This window comes from Felis catus, chromosome D3 (genome assembly GCF_018350175.1).
Source record: "Felis catus isolate Fca126 chromosome D3, F.catus_Fca126_mat1.0, whole genome shotgun sequence".
In the NCBI taxonomy this organism is placed as follows: Eukaryota; Metazoa; Chordata; class Mammalia; order Carnivora; family Felidae; genus Felis; species Felis catus.
Window position 1 is genome coordinate 21,280,741 of NC_058379.1, and position 15,464 is coordinate 21,296,204.

Here is a 15,464-nt window from a genome sequence, read left to right on the forward strand (position 1 = left end):
GAACTGAAATTCTTAGACTAATAAAAAAAACAGTTCAACTTATAATTTTGTGGGCAATTCCTTGAGCTCAAAGAGGCAACCAATAGGATCCTAGACAAGAACTGCACCATCTCTAACAGACAAAAGCACATATAAGGCCGCCAGTCTTTTATGCTACACACACACACACACACACACACACACACACACACACACACTTTACTTTTTAAAAACAATGAAAAATATTTAAAGAAATATTTTAGGCTCTTTCATGAGGCTCTTTATACACAGTTTCCTTGCAGTTCAATCTAACATACTGCCTCTTCCACCAGCTCTGCCTATGAGACTTATTTTCAGTCAAACGTGCTGGCTGTGGGCATATGACAAGTCCCACAACTTGAGATGACCAACATGAGACCTCACGGTCAGTCAGTTCTGCTCTAACCTAATATTTGTGAATGAGACCTCACTCTCAACATTCAAAGCCAGACATTCACCTTGGGGAGCCAATGCTGAAAGTCACCATCTTAGCTTGGCCTTTTGACATCTGTTCAGAGTCAAGAAGTCTGAACGTGTTCTTCGCTTGCTAACCTCAGGCCAAAATGGGTAATCCATGTGGGACCTTTGGGACTGACCCTGGGTGACATCTAGAAGCCTGTGTGTGGGACTAGTCATTTCTCCTCTCTGGACTACAGAGATGGCACTTTCCCACAAAAATTCCAAGCCTGTGCGGCGCTTGGGTGGCTCAGTCGGTTGGGCGTCCAACTTCAGCTCAGGTCATGATCTCACAGTCCGTGAGTTCGAGCCCCGTGTCGGGCTCTGTGCTGACAGCTCAGGGCCTAGAGCCTGCTTCAGATTGTGTCTCCCTCTCTCTGATGCTCCCCCGTTTATGCTTTGTCTCTCTCTGTCTCAAAAATAAATAAATGTTAAAAAAAAAAAAAAATCCCAAGCCTGAGTGAATGACTCTGAGGCCCCTTCCTCCAGTCTCAGCATGCTGTTTTACTTTTACTTCAGCTCTCAGGCTGCTACATGTACCTAATACTCAACACAAATACCAAGCTGCAGATTCTGAGTCCTAATATCACAGGGAAAGAAAGCATGGCATCTAGTTATTTTCTTTTCCAAAACTATCTAGAGCACTTATTCCCCAATGAAGGGAATGACAGTGGCTGAGAAGTCTTATAAATGGGTGCCCACTTAAAGAAACAGAGGGATAAAAACTATCTCCCCAGGAGGGAGAGGGGTGGGAGACAGGTGATAGATACTAGGGAGGGCACTTCCCTAGTGATGAGCACTGGGTGTTGTATGTAAGTGATGAGTCACTGAATCCTACTCCTGAAACCAATATTGCACTCTATATTAACTAAAATTACACACACACACACACACACACACACACACACACACACACACAACCCACACACGCTATCTCCCCAGTTCCATTGACCACCTGGTCCCTGCTGGGCAACATGGTGAAAAACAAGAGTACAGGTACAAGGCTCTAGCCAACAATGCTCGAAATGAAAGTCTACGGGCCAGGAGGGAAACCCACAGAGACACCACTCCTGTGAATCGTGACTCACATATGAATCATGTCCAAATGCAAGAGAAAATCTGAGTCACGCTTGAGTGCCTGCAGATGGTACAAACTGTCAGGCCCAGGAGGTGAAGGTGGGGTCACAGATGAGGTTCTCTCATTTCTTTTCAATTTTTTAACAAATGAAAAGGTAACTAATTATTTATTTAGACCTCACTTTGTCCCCAAACAAGAACCTAGTGTGACAATTTTGCGTTAAGGAGCCCAATCTACTTTTGCTCCTTATAACAACCCTGTGAAGCAGGTAGGCAGGTGAAGATCTTTATGCCCATTATACAGATGATGAACCTGAGCAGCAGCAAAGGCTGAAGGCTAAACTCCAAAGACCATGATGGGCGGGGCTGGGACACTCCCTCATGTATCATAAGGCAGCAGAGGTCACATGTTCAAACCGCATGGTATCACTAGAACCACTAAGTCCAGCTCCCCGTGAGAGGGCTTCCCTTTCATCATTGTTACCCTGCACAAAACTACTTCAAATAGAATCCCAAGTGAATGGAGAGCCAGAGCTCCCCAAGGTGAGGAGAACTGGTGTCTTAATCATTTTGTTTCTCCTCAGACCTTAGCACAGTGCCTACAGTTCAATAAACATTCCTGGAATGAGTGAGAGTATAGTGAGTTTGAAGAAAGCAAACCATATTCCATGAAGACTGAGGATGGATTGAAAGGAAAGTCACTTTAAAAACAAGCAAGGCAGAAAAAAGACTGTCCAAGCCTTTGAGAAAAGGAATCCAGTTAATTGTTCAACAAGGTTATAAGACAGGGAAGAAAAGCACTCTTCAGTGGAGGGAAAGCTAACCTCAGAAAACTTTTAGTATTCATTCAACTACCTGATATGTGCCAGGAACTGTTATAAGTTCTGAAGATATAGTCATGAGCGAAACAAAAATCCTTGCCTTGTTGGAGCTTACAATAAAAACCACAAAATTAAAAGACCTAGTATGACAGGTGGCATTATGTAGAAGTAGCAGGCAGGGAAGATGGACGGGAGTGCCAAGGTACAGAGTGGCAATTTGGGTAAGACCTAAAGGAAGGAACAGAACAAGCTGTGCGTAGGATGGCCATATCATTTATCATTCAATCCAGGACACCTTTGAGAGTGAAAGGGGACACTATTAATAATTACACAGGACAATGAATTCAAACCAGGCTGTCCTGGGCAAACTCAGGCATGTGGACCTTAGCCATAAAGCTCTCCAGTGTAAGGGCAGAGCAGAGGGGAGAGCAGGAAAAAGCACCTCAGATTCAGAGCGTGCCTGATACATTTAGGAAACCCATACAATAATAAAGTGAGAGGGGAAAGCAGGAGACGAGGTCTGAGAGTAACAAAGGGTTGCAAGAGGGAGGGGGCTCTGTCGGCTATTGTAACGCCTTTGGCTTTTGATCCGAGTGCACTGGGAAGCCCTTGGAGGGTTCTGTGTACAGAAGTTTCATGATCTGACTTCTATTTTCAGAGGGTCACTCTGAATTGCTGTGCTGGAAATAAACTATATGAAAGGGCAAAAAGAGGAAGCTGAGAGACCAGTTAGTGGGATATCACAACAATCCAGGCGAAAGATGAAGGTACCTTCAATAGGGCTGGGACTGGTAGAGGTAATGACATATGGAAAGATTTGGGATATATCCTCATAGATCTGACATTAATTGGTTATAAATGGTAATATGGTAATAAAAATTATAATGATTTTTATCTAATCCTTTCTGTGGCTGGCTAACATAACCGAGCGGGAAGCACATGATCAAAGATGGGAGTCCAATTCCCATGTGACCCCTGGCCCCTTTGAAATCACATGCTACTGGTCATAAAGGGAACAGGCAAAGGTAAGGATGATCCTACTTAACTCTATTGGCCTGACTAGAAAAAGTCTGAGGAGCCCACACCTTCTCCAAGAAGCTACACATTCTAGAATATATTTATGTAATTGCGCACTTGCATACCAATTAAAGAGAATAATTTTGTGGGCTGTTCAGATGCTTCTCACATATGGCAGCTTGGTCGTGGAAGCACAAATTCATTTGTCAATAAATGTGCTAAACACTGTGGGGAGAAGATGAATAAAGATAAATTCTTTCAGTCTAGTGCAGAGACAGACATAGAAACAAACAGCGGGATCATGATATGCCAAGTAGTACAATTAGGTTATGCATATGGAACGATGTGGAAACATGCCTAACATCTCCTAGGAAGGCATGGGGAGAACCGCCAGGGAGGGCTTCAAAGAGAAGGTATTTTGGGGGTTGAATCATAAAGACTGAGTTGATGAGGTGCCTGGGTAGTTCAGTAGGTTAAACGCCCAACTCTTGGTTTCAGCTCAGGCCATGATCTCATGGTTTGTGAGTTCGAGCCCCGTGTTGAGCTCTGTGCTGATAGTCCAGAGTCTGCTTGGGATTCTCTCTCTCTCCCTCTCTCTCTGCCTCTCCCTGGCTCATGCTCAGATGCTCTCTCTCTCTCAAAATGAATAAAAAAAAAAAAAAAAAAAAAAAAAAAAAGACTGAGCTGATGTTTGCCAGGCAGAATCAGGGTTGACGATAGGGTGAAAGCATATTCTGCAGGGGTGCTAGTCCATGCAAAGAAATATGAAGACAAAGATCTTTGGAGGAGCCACAAGCAATGGCTGGAATATAACACATGCACATCTCATAATACACATGACAAAGGCAGCTCTTACTTGCTGACTGTGCCAGGAACCATTCCAACCACTTTACATGGATTATCACATTTAATATTCACACAAATCCTCTTCACAGATGATGAAAGTAAGACACATAGAGGTAACTTGGCCTGAGGGCCTCACTGCTCATTAGAAGTGGAGTTAGGACTCACATCTGAAGAGTCTAGAGCCTGAGTTCTTTCTGTATACAGTGATGTGTGGAAGTGGTGGTGGCCAATAAGGATGCAAAGGTAGGCAGCAGATGGGTCATGACTAGTGTTACAGGCCATGAACCACGGGAGGGTTTTATACGTGGGAAGGAGGGGCTGATCAGATTTGTATTTAGAAATATCTCCTTGGTGACAGTATGGAAGATGAATCAGAGGGAGCAGGGACAAAGCAGGAAGACCACTTAGAAAATTGCTGTCATAATCCTGGCCAGATATGGCATGGGTCTCAACCAAAGCAGAAGCAGTGAGAATGGAGGGGACAGGCCAGAGTCAGAAGAAAGAGGGAACAGAAGAGGGAGAGTGGGTAGAGAAGCCACAAGAGATGATTTTCCTTGTCAGTATACTAAGGATGAGGTACTTGGGAGTTATCCAAGCAGAGAGGTCCATCAGGTGCATGGACCTATGGCGCAAGAGTCCAAGATGGAGAAGGGTGAATGAGAGATCCAGGTTGCACCAAATGCTTTTCCCATGCATGTGTACCAGGGAATCTTTAGCTCAGAGGACTCCATGATGGTGTCATTAGAAGATCTTCCACAACCATCCCCACATAAGGATTCTTTGAAACTTCCCTCTCTTCCTCAAAGTAAATTTCAAAATTACAAAAGACTCATCTTCTGAGGAATCATCTGGTCTACCTAAGCTATCCCAGGCCCAGAACCACTCCAGGACTAGTCGGGGTAAATCCTGGTGCTTTTACCATCTGCACCTGTAATCCCTCTGCTTCAGATCAGCAGTAAAACTAGCTCAAACTGTAGTGCTGTGAGCCCAAGAACAGCCCCTCCTCAGTACAACTCCATCCCACACAGCCTAGGAAGCTCAAACTCTGGGTTCCTATAAAATGGCTCTTTGGTTTAGCAAAATGGAAAGATTGCCTTTGATACAAGAGTCTGGCGGCCAAGTAACATTTTAAGCACCCCAAGTGCAGACATAAAATGCATCTTATCACCAAACTATTATCCAATTTGTCTTCTCATTTAAAGAGAAATAATAAAACAACAAAAGAAACAGAGAAAGAGGAAGAGAAAAAAGAAAGAAAGGATGGAAGGAGGGAAGAAGTTAATTAATGACAATCCTTTAGGGATTCTCTTATTGCCAACCAGTTTTCAAGACTTAGCTACTGACCTCTAGAAATACTGTTGGATGAAGCAACCAATGAATGAAGGAACAATTCATTAACCAATTTCATACAACTTCACTTTCACTATACCTTCTTTAAGCTAAGTTTCAGAAACGCAAGTTAGTTATAGAAAACTAAGACATAGAGCAGCAGCCCCATATCCACCCCCAACTAAGTTTTAATGTTTTTTACACTCATGTTGAACAATATCTGTCTTTTGAGGCTTTCCAAAATCTGCCCTTATTCATCCCAACTCCTGTTCCCCTACATCATAAAGATACTCTGAATGGTGTGGTCTAAATGAGGAACAGCAGTCAGGACACTTGGCCACAGGCTTGAGAGATTCAATTAATATCTCTATACCTCAGGACATTAAGTTGCCCCATGTACAAAACATACTTAATAGTATATGCCCTCCTAGGATGATTGCATGACATGGTAGATATACATGGTCTTCCAGAAAGCATGTAACCTGTGTTAGTGGAAGTCCATTCTGTCCCTGCCTCCCTGCCTCCACCCAGAACCTTCACCTGCTACCTCTCTAGGTAACCAAATCCTACGGCTTCAAGTCTGAGGCGCATGCCCACTTCTCGAAGCTACAATGCCACCGTTCTCCTTCCTGATCTCACAACTGGAACCACATTGTTCCCCTCTGGGTCTCTCCTGATTGTTTATATACCTGCTGCTGGGTAAGCCCCCCACTAGCAGAACCAGAAGCTCCTCCAGAGCAGAGGCTACTCCTGCTGTCCCCAGTGTTACCCTTGACACCAAGTTCATTAGGGGCCCGCAGTCACGACTCACTGACAGGGCGATGATGAATGTGGCTTGACCAATGTGTTCTCAGCTAAAAACGTAACGTGCAGCCCATTTATAATTCCATGCATTATACAGCACTGCTTCTAAATAGGTCACCCAAAATTGTGGCTGAAATGATCTCAAAATAGACATGGCCCTGCTTTTCTGGTCCCTGTGTCGTTTCTAGATGTAAGCCTGCAACTCTGAGCATCCCAACTCTGTTACCTCTTGGATTGGTTACCTGCACCACTGTTGCTAAGCAGGCTGACAGAAAGCTCTTCTGTTCCACTGAAGTTCAAGAAGGACATGCTGTCACCAGGCTGGCGGGAAGTGCTGTGCCTGCAGAGAACAGAGCCCAGCCACCTGGCTTAATGCAGAGCATTACCTCTTTTATCCTGTTCACCCCATATCCCAGGAGTCTCGATCAAAAACAGCTCTGAATATCTAGCTACACAGGCTGGCAACAACTGGGAGCCATACCACAGGCTACTGGACTTCAGTGCTTGGTGTCTGTGCCAGATCTGGTCTCCTGTGGCCTGCTTGTCCTGGCCTGGCACCCCAAAAACTGCTTTCCCACTGCCATACTGGACTGCCTGCCCTTCCTCATCCTCAGCTCCCCACTGCTAAAACAGGCAGGAGGCTATAAAGTGACTGAAAAGAGGTACCAAGTGAGCTACAAAGAGGGTCATGTCCTGCCCATATCTCTCATCCATTCCACGGGATGTCGAGATGATTGAAAAAGGGACCAAAGAGACTGCCCTTTGCAAAGTGTTTCCTAAAGCATCACAGGAACAGTGAGGCCAGTTGTATCCCCAGCTCATGTCTGTCAAGTAAGTGACTTTATTTCTGCACTGACTCTCTTGGATGCTTTCTAATGCATTCAGAACTCTGGTTCAACAAGAGTTGTTTCTATAAACACGGGCCTTGATTTCCATTGCTTTTAGCAGAAACAACTTCTAAACTCAACAGTGGGATTTCTCGGTGGCCAAAATGACAAAAGTCACAGACTTCCCAGAACACACAGCATGAACAACCTGTCTCAGCACTCATTTTCACTCTTGGCTGAGGTTTAGAAAAAACTCATATTTGAGGTTTACAAAGTGTGCTTTGAACTAAAGCTAAAGCAAGGCCTAGGTAACGTGTGGCACAGCGTCAGGCTGTTTGCTTTGCACTTGGCCCAGTGAAAGGAATGGAACTGACAAAGGAAGGGCTTGATCTCATACTGTCTCATCAAGTCTTGTAACCATGACATTTTGTCAGCAGACTGTTCTGCCATGGTTCTGGGTACCACGGAGTTTCTCAAGGTACTTTCTGGAGCCCTATGCACATCCTCACCTTCCAGCAGCTTCATGATACGCTAACTCCAGCAGCTCTGCAGAGGAGTGAGTTGGGTCCCTCTGCCCGCTGCCCTGCAGCTCCGCCATATTCTGTCGGGTCTGGTGATGGATCTGGATGGCCTCTCCGGATGGTCCTACCCAGACAAAGATCCACTGAGCATCATTCCCACCCAACAGCTAGTGCTTTGTACTTAGCTTTACTCTTCCTTCTTTCCAGCTGCTGAGACGTGGGCGCTGGGAGAGACCGGAAGGAAAGCACACCAAGGGTAATATTACACATGTGATCCTCCAGCTTCCCAAAAGAACATCTCCTCTTCTAAGCAGGACTCATCTTCCTGTGGGGCCTCACATTTGTCACCCTGTTCAGCCTAAAAACACTTCAGGAGTCTCTGTCTCATGCATGTCAAACTGAGATGCCATAGAGAAACACTGAAGTACAGGAGTAGAGGGCACCTCCCAGAAGGAATGACACAAACTAAACAACAAGGAACACATGAGTGAAACGTCAATGACTCTGTTAATACGTAAGACGTTGACAGCTGTGACTCCAAGAAGCAGAGGATGCACAAGTGCATAAAAGACATCAGGTGGGTGGGAGAGAAATCACAATTAGTCAAGTCTATTCAAAAATGCTTCCTGGGGAAGAAATTTCAGAGGTGAGTGTTCAGCAAGGTTAGTAGGAATGGAAAAAGAGGGCACTTGGGCAGAAGAAATAATGTGTGTGAAATCTCAAATGTGGAGGAGGCAAAAGGCATGCAGGAAACCACCAGATGAGCATGGGAAAGAACAGAAGCTCTGAGGATGGGAGCGAGGAGATGCAAAGTTGGGGAGCCAGGCAAAGGAGGGCCTCAGCCATCAGCAGACTGGGCAGGCATGAGGACAAAACAGAGGAAGCAGGACCAGAGAGTCCTGTTTTAGTAAAGTGTGCCCAACAGTTGGGGGCAAGAAGAGCTGGAGGCCATGAAAGACACATCAATGGTTCTCCTAAGAGAACTCGAAGGGAGCCCGTGGGGATAAAAATGTAAAGAAAGAGACAGTGGAAAGAAAAAAAATCCTGTAATTTTGACAGGGATAAGGGGGGCAAAAAGGAGTTTGGGGGTGACCCCCAATTATGGCCTACACAACCAGATTCATTTCTCATCGATTTAACTTTTAACATTAAAAGCAAGTGGAAAAGGAAGTAACTAGACATTTTCAGGCATTCAGCGGGCTGGCTTCCATGAAAAGACCCTGGAGTTTAATGCATCTGTTCCTTCCCAGCCCAGTCAGAGCCCATTAAGCTGAAGTTAATTTTAGCTACAGCTTTATAAAACCGTACTGTCATCCTCTGTAGGAGAAAACACAGATCAAAAAGGACAGGCTAGGAAAAACAGTGGATTGAAGAAAATATCTTTTTAAGTTTTGATTGCTTTCGAACTTTCAAAAAATGGAATCATACAGAATGCACTCTTATGTTGGGCTTCTTTCATTATGTCCATAAACTTAAACATAATTTTGGATGTGGTTGTAGTTCATTCTCATTTCTGTATAGCATCTCGTATTTAAAAAAACCACTTATTCTATCCTTTCTCTTTTTTTCAACTTATTTGAACTAAAACAAAAACAAAAAAACCAGCTCACCCATTTCTCAAAAATTGTGTTTTTTTTTAGTTGTCAGAGACTCCTGAGAAAAAACAAAATAATATAACTTCTGTGTATTCAAGACATTAATATCACTATCCAGAGAGAGACAGGAGAGGAAGGAATGAACAAGGATAAGCAGCATTACTCTTAGGAAAGAAAGCAGATGACAAAGTACAGTCCCTTTCAAACAGAAGAAAAGCCCTTAGGTTTACACAGTCACTTCCCAAGTGTGTCTTCAAGGATCCCCACAAGAACCCCTGGGGTAGGCAGAGTGGCAATGGATAGCTCCATTTTAGAGGTGGGACACTGGAGTTGCAGAGAAGTTGAGATTCTTAACTGAGGCCACACAGCTGGTTAGTGACAAGGACCAGGACTAGCAGCTCCCAGCACAAGGCTCTTTCCTGAGCAACCAACTTACCCACAGGAAAAGTGTGCATCCAGCGCCTTCTGTTGGATGTGAGCTTCATGGGCATTCGTGAGGGGGCGAAGGGGTTAATCAGTGCCCGCTGGGGTGTGTATCCCCCAGGTCGAACATGCAGCATGGATTCTGCGCTGCCTACATGGAACCTTCCCGGCGCACTAGAGTCTCGCTGTGGTGGCTCCATCATGTTCTCCAGGACATCTGTCAGTTATTGTGGAGTTGAGGCACAAAAGAGAAAGCACAGAGCCATGGTGAAACCAGGACTAGGCAATCAGCCAAGGCTGACTAGAATCTTGAACGTCATACATGTTAGGGAGTAAAAGAAATAAGTAAAATCACCCAACTATAATGAAATGAAACACTGGGTTTGTTTACTTTTTAAATACTTGGGAGAAGGAAGTTCTGGCTCCTAAATTACTGGCCCAATAAAGCCACACCAAAACCTGATGGAGGGAACCACCCATCACCTAGAGACCCTGCACTTTGAGCTAGATGCAATGACTTGAGTTGTCTCCCTGGGAGATAGGGTGGGTATATTCTATATGTGGGAGGAATGATAAAAATAGATATTTGGTGTCCAGAAGGGCAGACCCTGATAGAGATAGCCAGTGTGTTCATTAAACCCATTTGATTTTCCTCTTAGGCACATGAGACTATAGTTTCTAGCCCCTCTACGCTGGGGCCAAATAACTTTGTTCTACCTCTTACACTGTTGGTAGGAATGCAAACGGGTACAGCCACTGTGGAAAACAAAATGGAGATTCCTCCAAAAGTTAAAAATAGAACTACCCTATGATCTAGTAATCGCCCTAGGTACTTACTCAAAGAATACAAAAACACTAATTCAAAGGGATACATGCACTCTTATGTTTATAGTAGCATTATTTACAACAGCCAAATTATGGAAGCAGTCCAAGTCTCTATCAATAGATGAATAGATAAAGAAGATGTGGTATATGCATACAATGGAATATTATTCAGGCATAAAAAAAGAATGAAATCTTGGGGTGCCTGGGTGGCTCAGTTGGTTAAGCGTCTGACTTCAGCTCAGGTCATGATCTCATGGCTCATGAGTTTGAGCTGCATGTAGGGCTCTGTGCTGACAAGCACGGAGCCTGGAGCCTGCTTTGGATTCTGTGTCTCTCTCCTTCTCTGTGCCTCCCCCCCCCCCAAACTAAATAAACATTTAAAAAAATTAAAAAAAAAAAAGAATGAAATCTTGGCATTTGCAACAACATGGATGGAGCTAAAGAGTATAATGCTAAGTGAAATAAGTCAGAGAAAGACAAATACCATGATTTCATACATATGGGGAATTTAAGAAACAAAACAAACAAGCAAAGGGAAAAAGAGAGACAGAGACAGAGAGACAGAGACAAACCAAGAAACAGACTGTTAAGAGAACAAACTGATGATTACCAGAGGGGAGGGAGGTGGGCTGATGGGTAAAATAGGTGATAGGGATTAAGAAGTGTATATTTTGTGATGAGCACAGAGCAATTTATGGAATTGTTGAGTCACTATATTGTACACCTGAAATTTACATAACACTGTATGTTAACTACACTGGAAATGCCATGGCATGGCATGGCATGACATGACATGGTATGACATGACATAAAATAAAAATAATAACTTCGTTCCAAGCAATAGAACACAGGTAGAAGTGGCATGCTCCAATGAAGGCCTGGACCACAAATATCTCTACTCATGATCTCCATTCTCTTTTCCCCTACTGTGCTAACTTTGGAGACCAGTGCTAATGATCATACCATCCCAGCCTGGGGCCCTGAATGACTGGGTGGATCAGAACCCCCTCCCACTGACTCAGTGACCTGGATATAAGTAAGCAAATATTACTATGTTTAAAAAAAAAAAAATTCCTGGGAGAAAAGAATGAAGAAATGGATGCACCCAGCATTGACCAGGCAATGAGGTGGCATGACATACAGACTCAACCTGTCTTGTCCAACGGCAGACAGGCTCCCATTATAGAGATGGAGGTAACATGCTACATAACCTAAGTGGATCAAAGAGCTAAAACCCACAACCAGCTCCCCTGGTATGCATCCCATGTTCACTAAAGCAATCACCCACATCAGAAAATCGGTCCAGCAGATGCAAATTCCATGGCATCAAGGAATATGCCTTGTCCACCATTATTTAGCCAATGCCTACCAAAGAACCTGGTATATAGTAATAGCTAATTCCTTAAAGCTGATTTGCATGCAAGAAGGCAACATTCAGATATCTATGAAAGCTATATTTTTCACTGTTTTATTAAAATTTATTTATTTATTTACTTATTCTGAGGGAGACAGAGACAGCACAAGTGGGGAGGGGCAAAGAGAGGGGGAGGGAGAGAGAGAGGGAGGGAGGGAGGGAGGGAGAGAGAGAGGGAGAGAGAGAGAGAGAGAGAGAGAGAGAGAATCCCAAGCAGGCTCTATGCTATGTGCTATCAGCACAGAGCCCGATGCAGTGCTCCAACTTACCAACTGTGAGATCATGACCTGAGACAAAATCAAGAGTAGGACGCTTAACTGACTGAGCCAACCAGGCACCCCTATTTTTTCACTGTTAATTAATGAGTTGATGCTCAGGTTTACCAAATAAAAAAGAAAATGGTCTACTTAGTTATCATGAAAATAAAAGGAGAAAATCCAATTTAAAAAAAGATAAGTTAACGCTTTGAAAAGGATGAGAAATAGGACTAAGGGATAAGGGTGCCTGGCTGGCTCAGTTGGTAGAGCATGCGACTCTGTCTCAGCATCATGAGTTTGAGCCTCACATTGGGCATGGAGCCTACTTAAAAAAAAAAAAAAGGACTAAGGGATAAAGTGGGTCAAAAATACATATAGATTGCAACTACCTGGATGGAACTAGAGGGTATTATTCTAAGCGAAATTAGAGAAAGACAAATATCACATGACTTCACTCACATGAGGAATTTAAGATACAATACAGATGAACATAAGGGAAGGGAAGCAAAAATATATAAAAACAGGAAGGGGGACAAAACATAATAGACTCTTAAATATAGAGAACAAACAGTATTGCTGGAGGGGTTGTGGGAGGGAGGATGGGCTAAATGGGTAAGGGACATTAAGGAATCTACTCCTGAAATCACTGTTGCACTATATGCTAACTTGGATGTAAATTTAAAAAACAAATAAAAATTTTTTTAAATATATGTTATAGAAAAAAAATATGTATAGAGGAAAGGGGAAATGTTTTCTATGTTACATTGGGTAGGTAGATGGGTGAAACCCCCTAAACACACTAGAGAAACAGTAAACTAAGGGCCTATAGATTGTACTGCCTTATAATATTCTAGTGAATTGCTTTTTGGCTTTTCCAAAAAACTCCCCAATATCACTAAAGGACACTGAAATCAATTCTACTATTCAGATAAGTTTTTAAGAAAACTATTTTCAAAGCTACTTTCAAAGCTACAACATTATCTCCTCAGAGATCTGGCTTTTACAGCAACAAGGGTTTTGGAAGAATTAACGTTTAGTGTAATTTAGCTTTTGTTACAGATCCTACTAAGAATATTTGCAGAAAAATGGGGGTAACTGTCACACAAACTTAGAAATTTCCAGAAAGTGGGAAAGTGCTAACCTACAAATTTCAAATGTATTAAAATTCCTGAGTGCTGAAACTAATTAAGTGACATAGGTGATATACTATACTCATGTCATTAAATATCTGCTCATTTCTCCTTTTTTAGCATTTCCTATTTATACTTTGAACCAGTTACAAAACAAGCAAAATTTTTTCTATAGTCAAAAACTATGCCCTTGGCATAGTGTATATGGTGCTGGAGCTGATGGCTTCACCTTCAACACCCTGGGTCATAGAAAACATTCCTCACCCTTCGGGAATCCTTCCAGGAGGGCAACAGGGGGCAGCTTATGTGTATACAACATTCCTAAGTCAATGATCAAAAGTCAGGAGGGCTGTGCTTCCATTTATATAACATCCTTGAAATTAACAAAATTATAGAGCAAGAGAATGATCAGTGAGAGTGTGTGGCTATAAGGGGGTAACACAAGACAGCCCTGTGGTGATGGAATAGTTCTGTATTTAATTATGATGATAATTATAAATAAATAAATCTACACATGTGATAAAAATGCGTAGAGGAGTGCCTGGCTGACTTAGTCATTAGAGCATATGATTCTTGATCTCAAGGTTATGAGTTCAAGACCCATGTTGGGCATAGAGCTTACTTAAAAAACAAACAAACAAACAAACAAACAAACAAATATGGAATGCCTGGGTGGCTCAACAGGTTAAGTGTCTGGTTCTTGATTTCAGCTCAGGCCATGATCTCATGGTTCATGAGACTGAGCCCTCTGTTGGGCTCTGTGCTGAAAGTATGGAGCCTGCTTGGAAGTATCCTTTTCCCTGTCTCTCTGCCCCCACCTCAAAATAAATAAACAAACATTTAAAAAACAAAACAAAACAAACTGCACAGAAATACACATGCACAAATGAGTACATGTAATATTAGTGAAATCTGAATGAGCTCTGTGGCTTGTACCAATGCCAGTTTCCTGGTCTGATGTTGTCTATAGTTATACAACATGTTGCCATGATGAAAATGAGTGAAAGGTACCTAGGACCTCCGTGTGTGTGTGTGTGTGTGTGTGTATCTGTCATTTCCCATGAGTCAATAATTATTTCAAAATTAAAAGTTTTTTAAAAAGTCAGGAGGTACCTGTAGACTCTAGCTGCAGGTGCTGCTGGATGACAGAATAAGATACAGAAAAAGTAGCACCTGTGCTCCCTAGTGTGAGCCGGGTTAGCAAGTTAACTGTGAGGAGAAATCTTAAAGTACAACACGGGACTGAGGCTGTTTTAGGCATGACACAAATGGCAATGATAAGAAAATAAGCAAACACCTTTGACCCTAGGCCTAAGAAAAGCTCTGCATTAACATATGGAAAGGTATATAGTTACAGTGAAGGGGGAAAAAGTGTTAGAGACAAAAATAGTATAATATACACATACGTACATTTCAGGTGGCTTATACACTTTGCACTGGCATGGAAATAATAAGATATGGGACTTATACCCCACATCTGGTCACATTCCCTCCCATCCCCTGCTGCAGGAAGGGAGCTGTCCCCAGCTCTGCCCTGCTGTGCCCGTTCTTCAGCCCTCTGACCTCGAGTGCTGGTGTAGCCCAAGGAACTGCTGACTTCATACTGGTGCAGGTGGGGGTGCGGGATCATCAGGATGTTGGCACTCCTGCCCAGGGAGCTGTCATCAGAAGCCTGGCTCCGCACTTCCTCAGTGGGCAGTGTGCGGCTGGGCAGGGAAGGGCTGGATGAGACATCACAGGAGCTGGCGCTCTTTCGATTATGACTCTCCCGCTCTCGCACAGATCTGACAAGTGAGAGACAATGAGTTACCAACAAGCAAGTGATGGTGCCCCACCTAGAATTAAAGCACCAAAACCTGTCACCAGCCCAAGCTAATTGGGAAACCAATAACAAAAATCCCCACTGTGTTCTATGAGTGAGAAATAATGTAGGGGGTATTCCCCCTCGACCAGCTTGAGATATTGCATAAGAACTGACAGTTCTCAATTGGCCCAAGTCCCAGGGTCATAGCTGTAAAGGAGTGACTATTCCAGTCTAACCCTACTTGATCCCACCAATCAATCTCATATCACTGAAAATGGGGCAACTAGACAGGATATGATA

The 15,464-nt window shown here is 43.3% G+C and overlaps 1 protein-coding gene across 15 annotated transcripts in view; it reads right to left on the bottom strand.

Annotated features, from left to right (window-relative positions):
* Positions 1 to 15,464, bottom strand: part of DEPDC5 (DEP domain containing 5, GATOR1 subcomplex subunit) — a 127,348-nt gene that overhangs the window by 60,487 nt on the left and 51,397 nt on the right. For 11 of the 15 annotated variants that reach the window (XM_045041195.1, XM_019814737.3, XM_019814735.3 and 8 more), the window contains 4 exons: positions 14,924 to 15,144; positions 9,748 to 9,951; positions 7,705 to 7,840; positions 6,611 to 6,708 (listed from right to left, as the gene is read on the bottom strand). In XM_045041195.1, coding sequence (XP_044897130.1) covers positions 6,611 to 6,708; positions 7,705 to 7,840; positions 9,748 to 9,951; positions 14,924 to 15,144 — 659 coding nt within the window. The remainder of the gene's footprint in view (positions 1 to 6,610; positions 6,709 to 7,704; positions 7,841 to 9,747; positions 9,952 to 14,923; positions 15,145 to 15,464) is intronic. The other 4 variants (XM_019814741.3, XM_019814738.3, XM_045041200.1 and 1 more) reach the window with 1 other exon arrangement.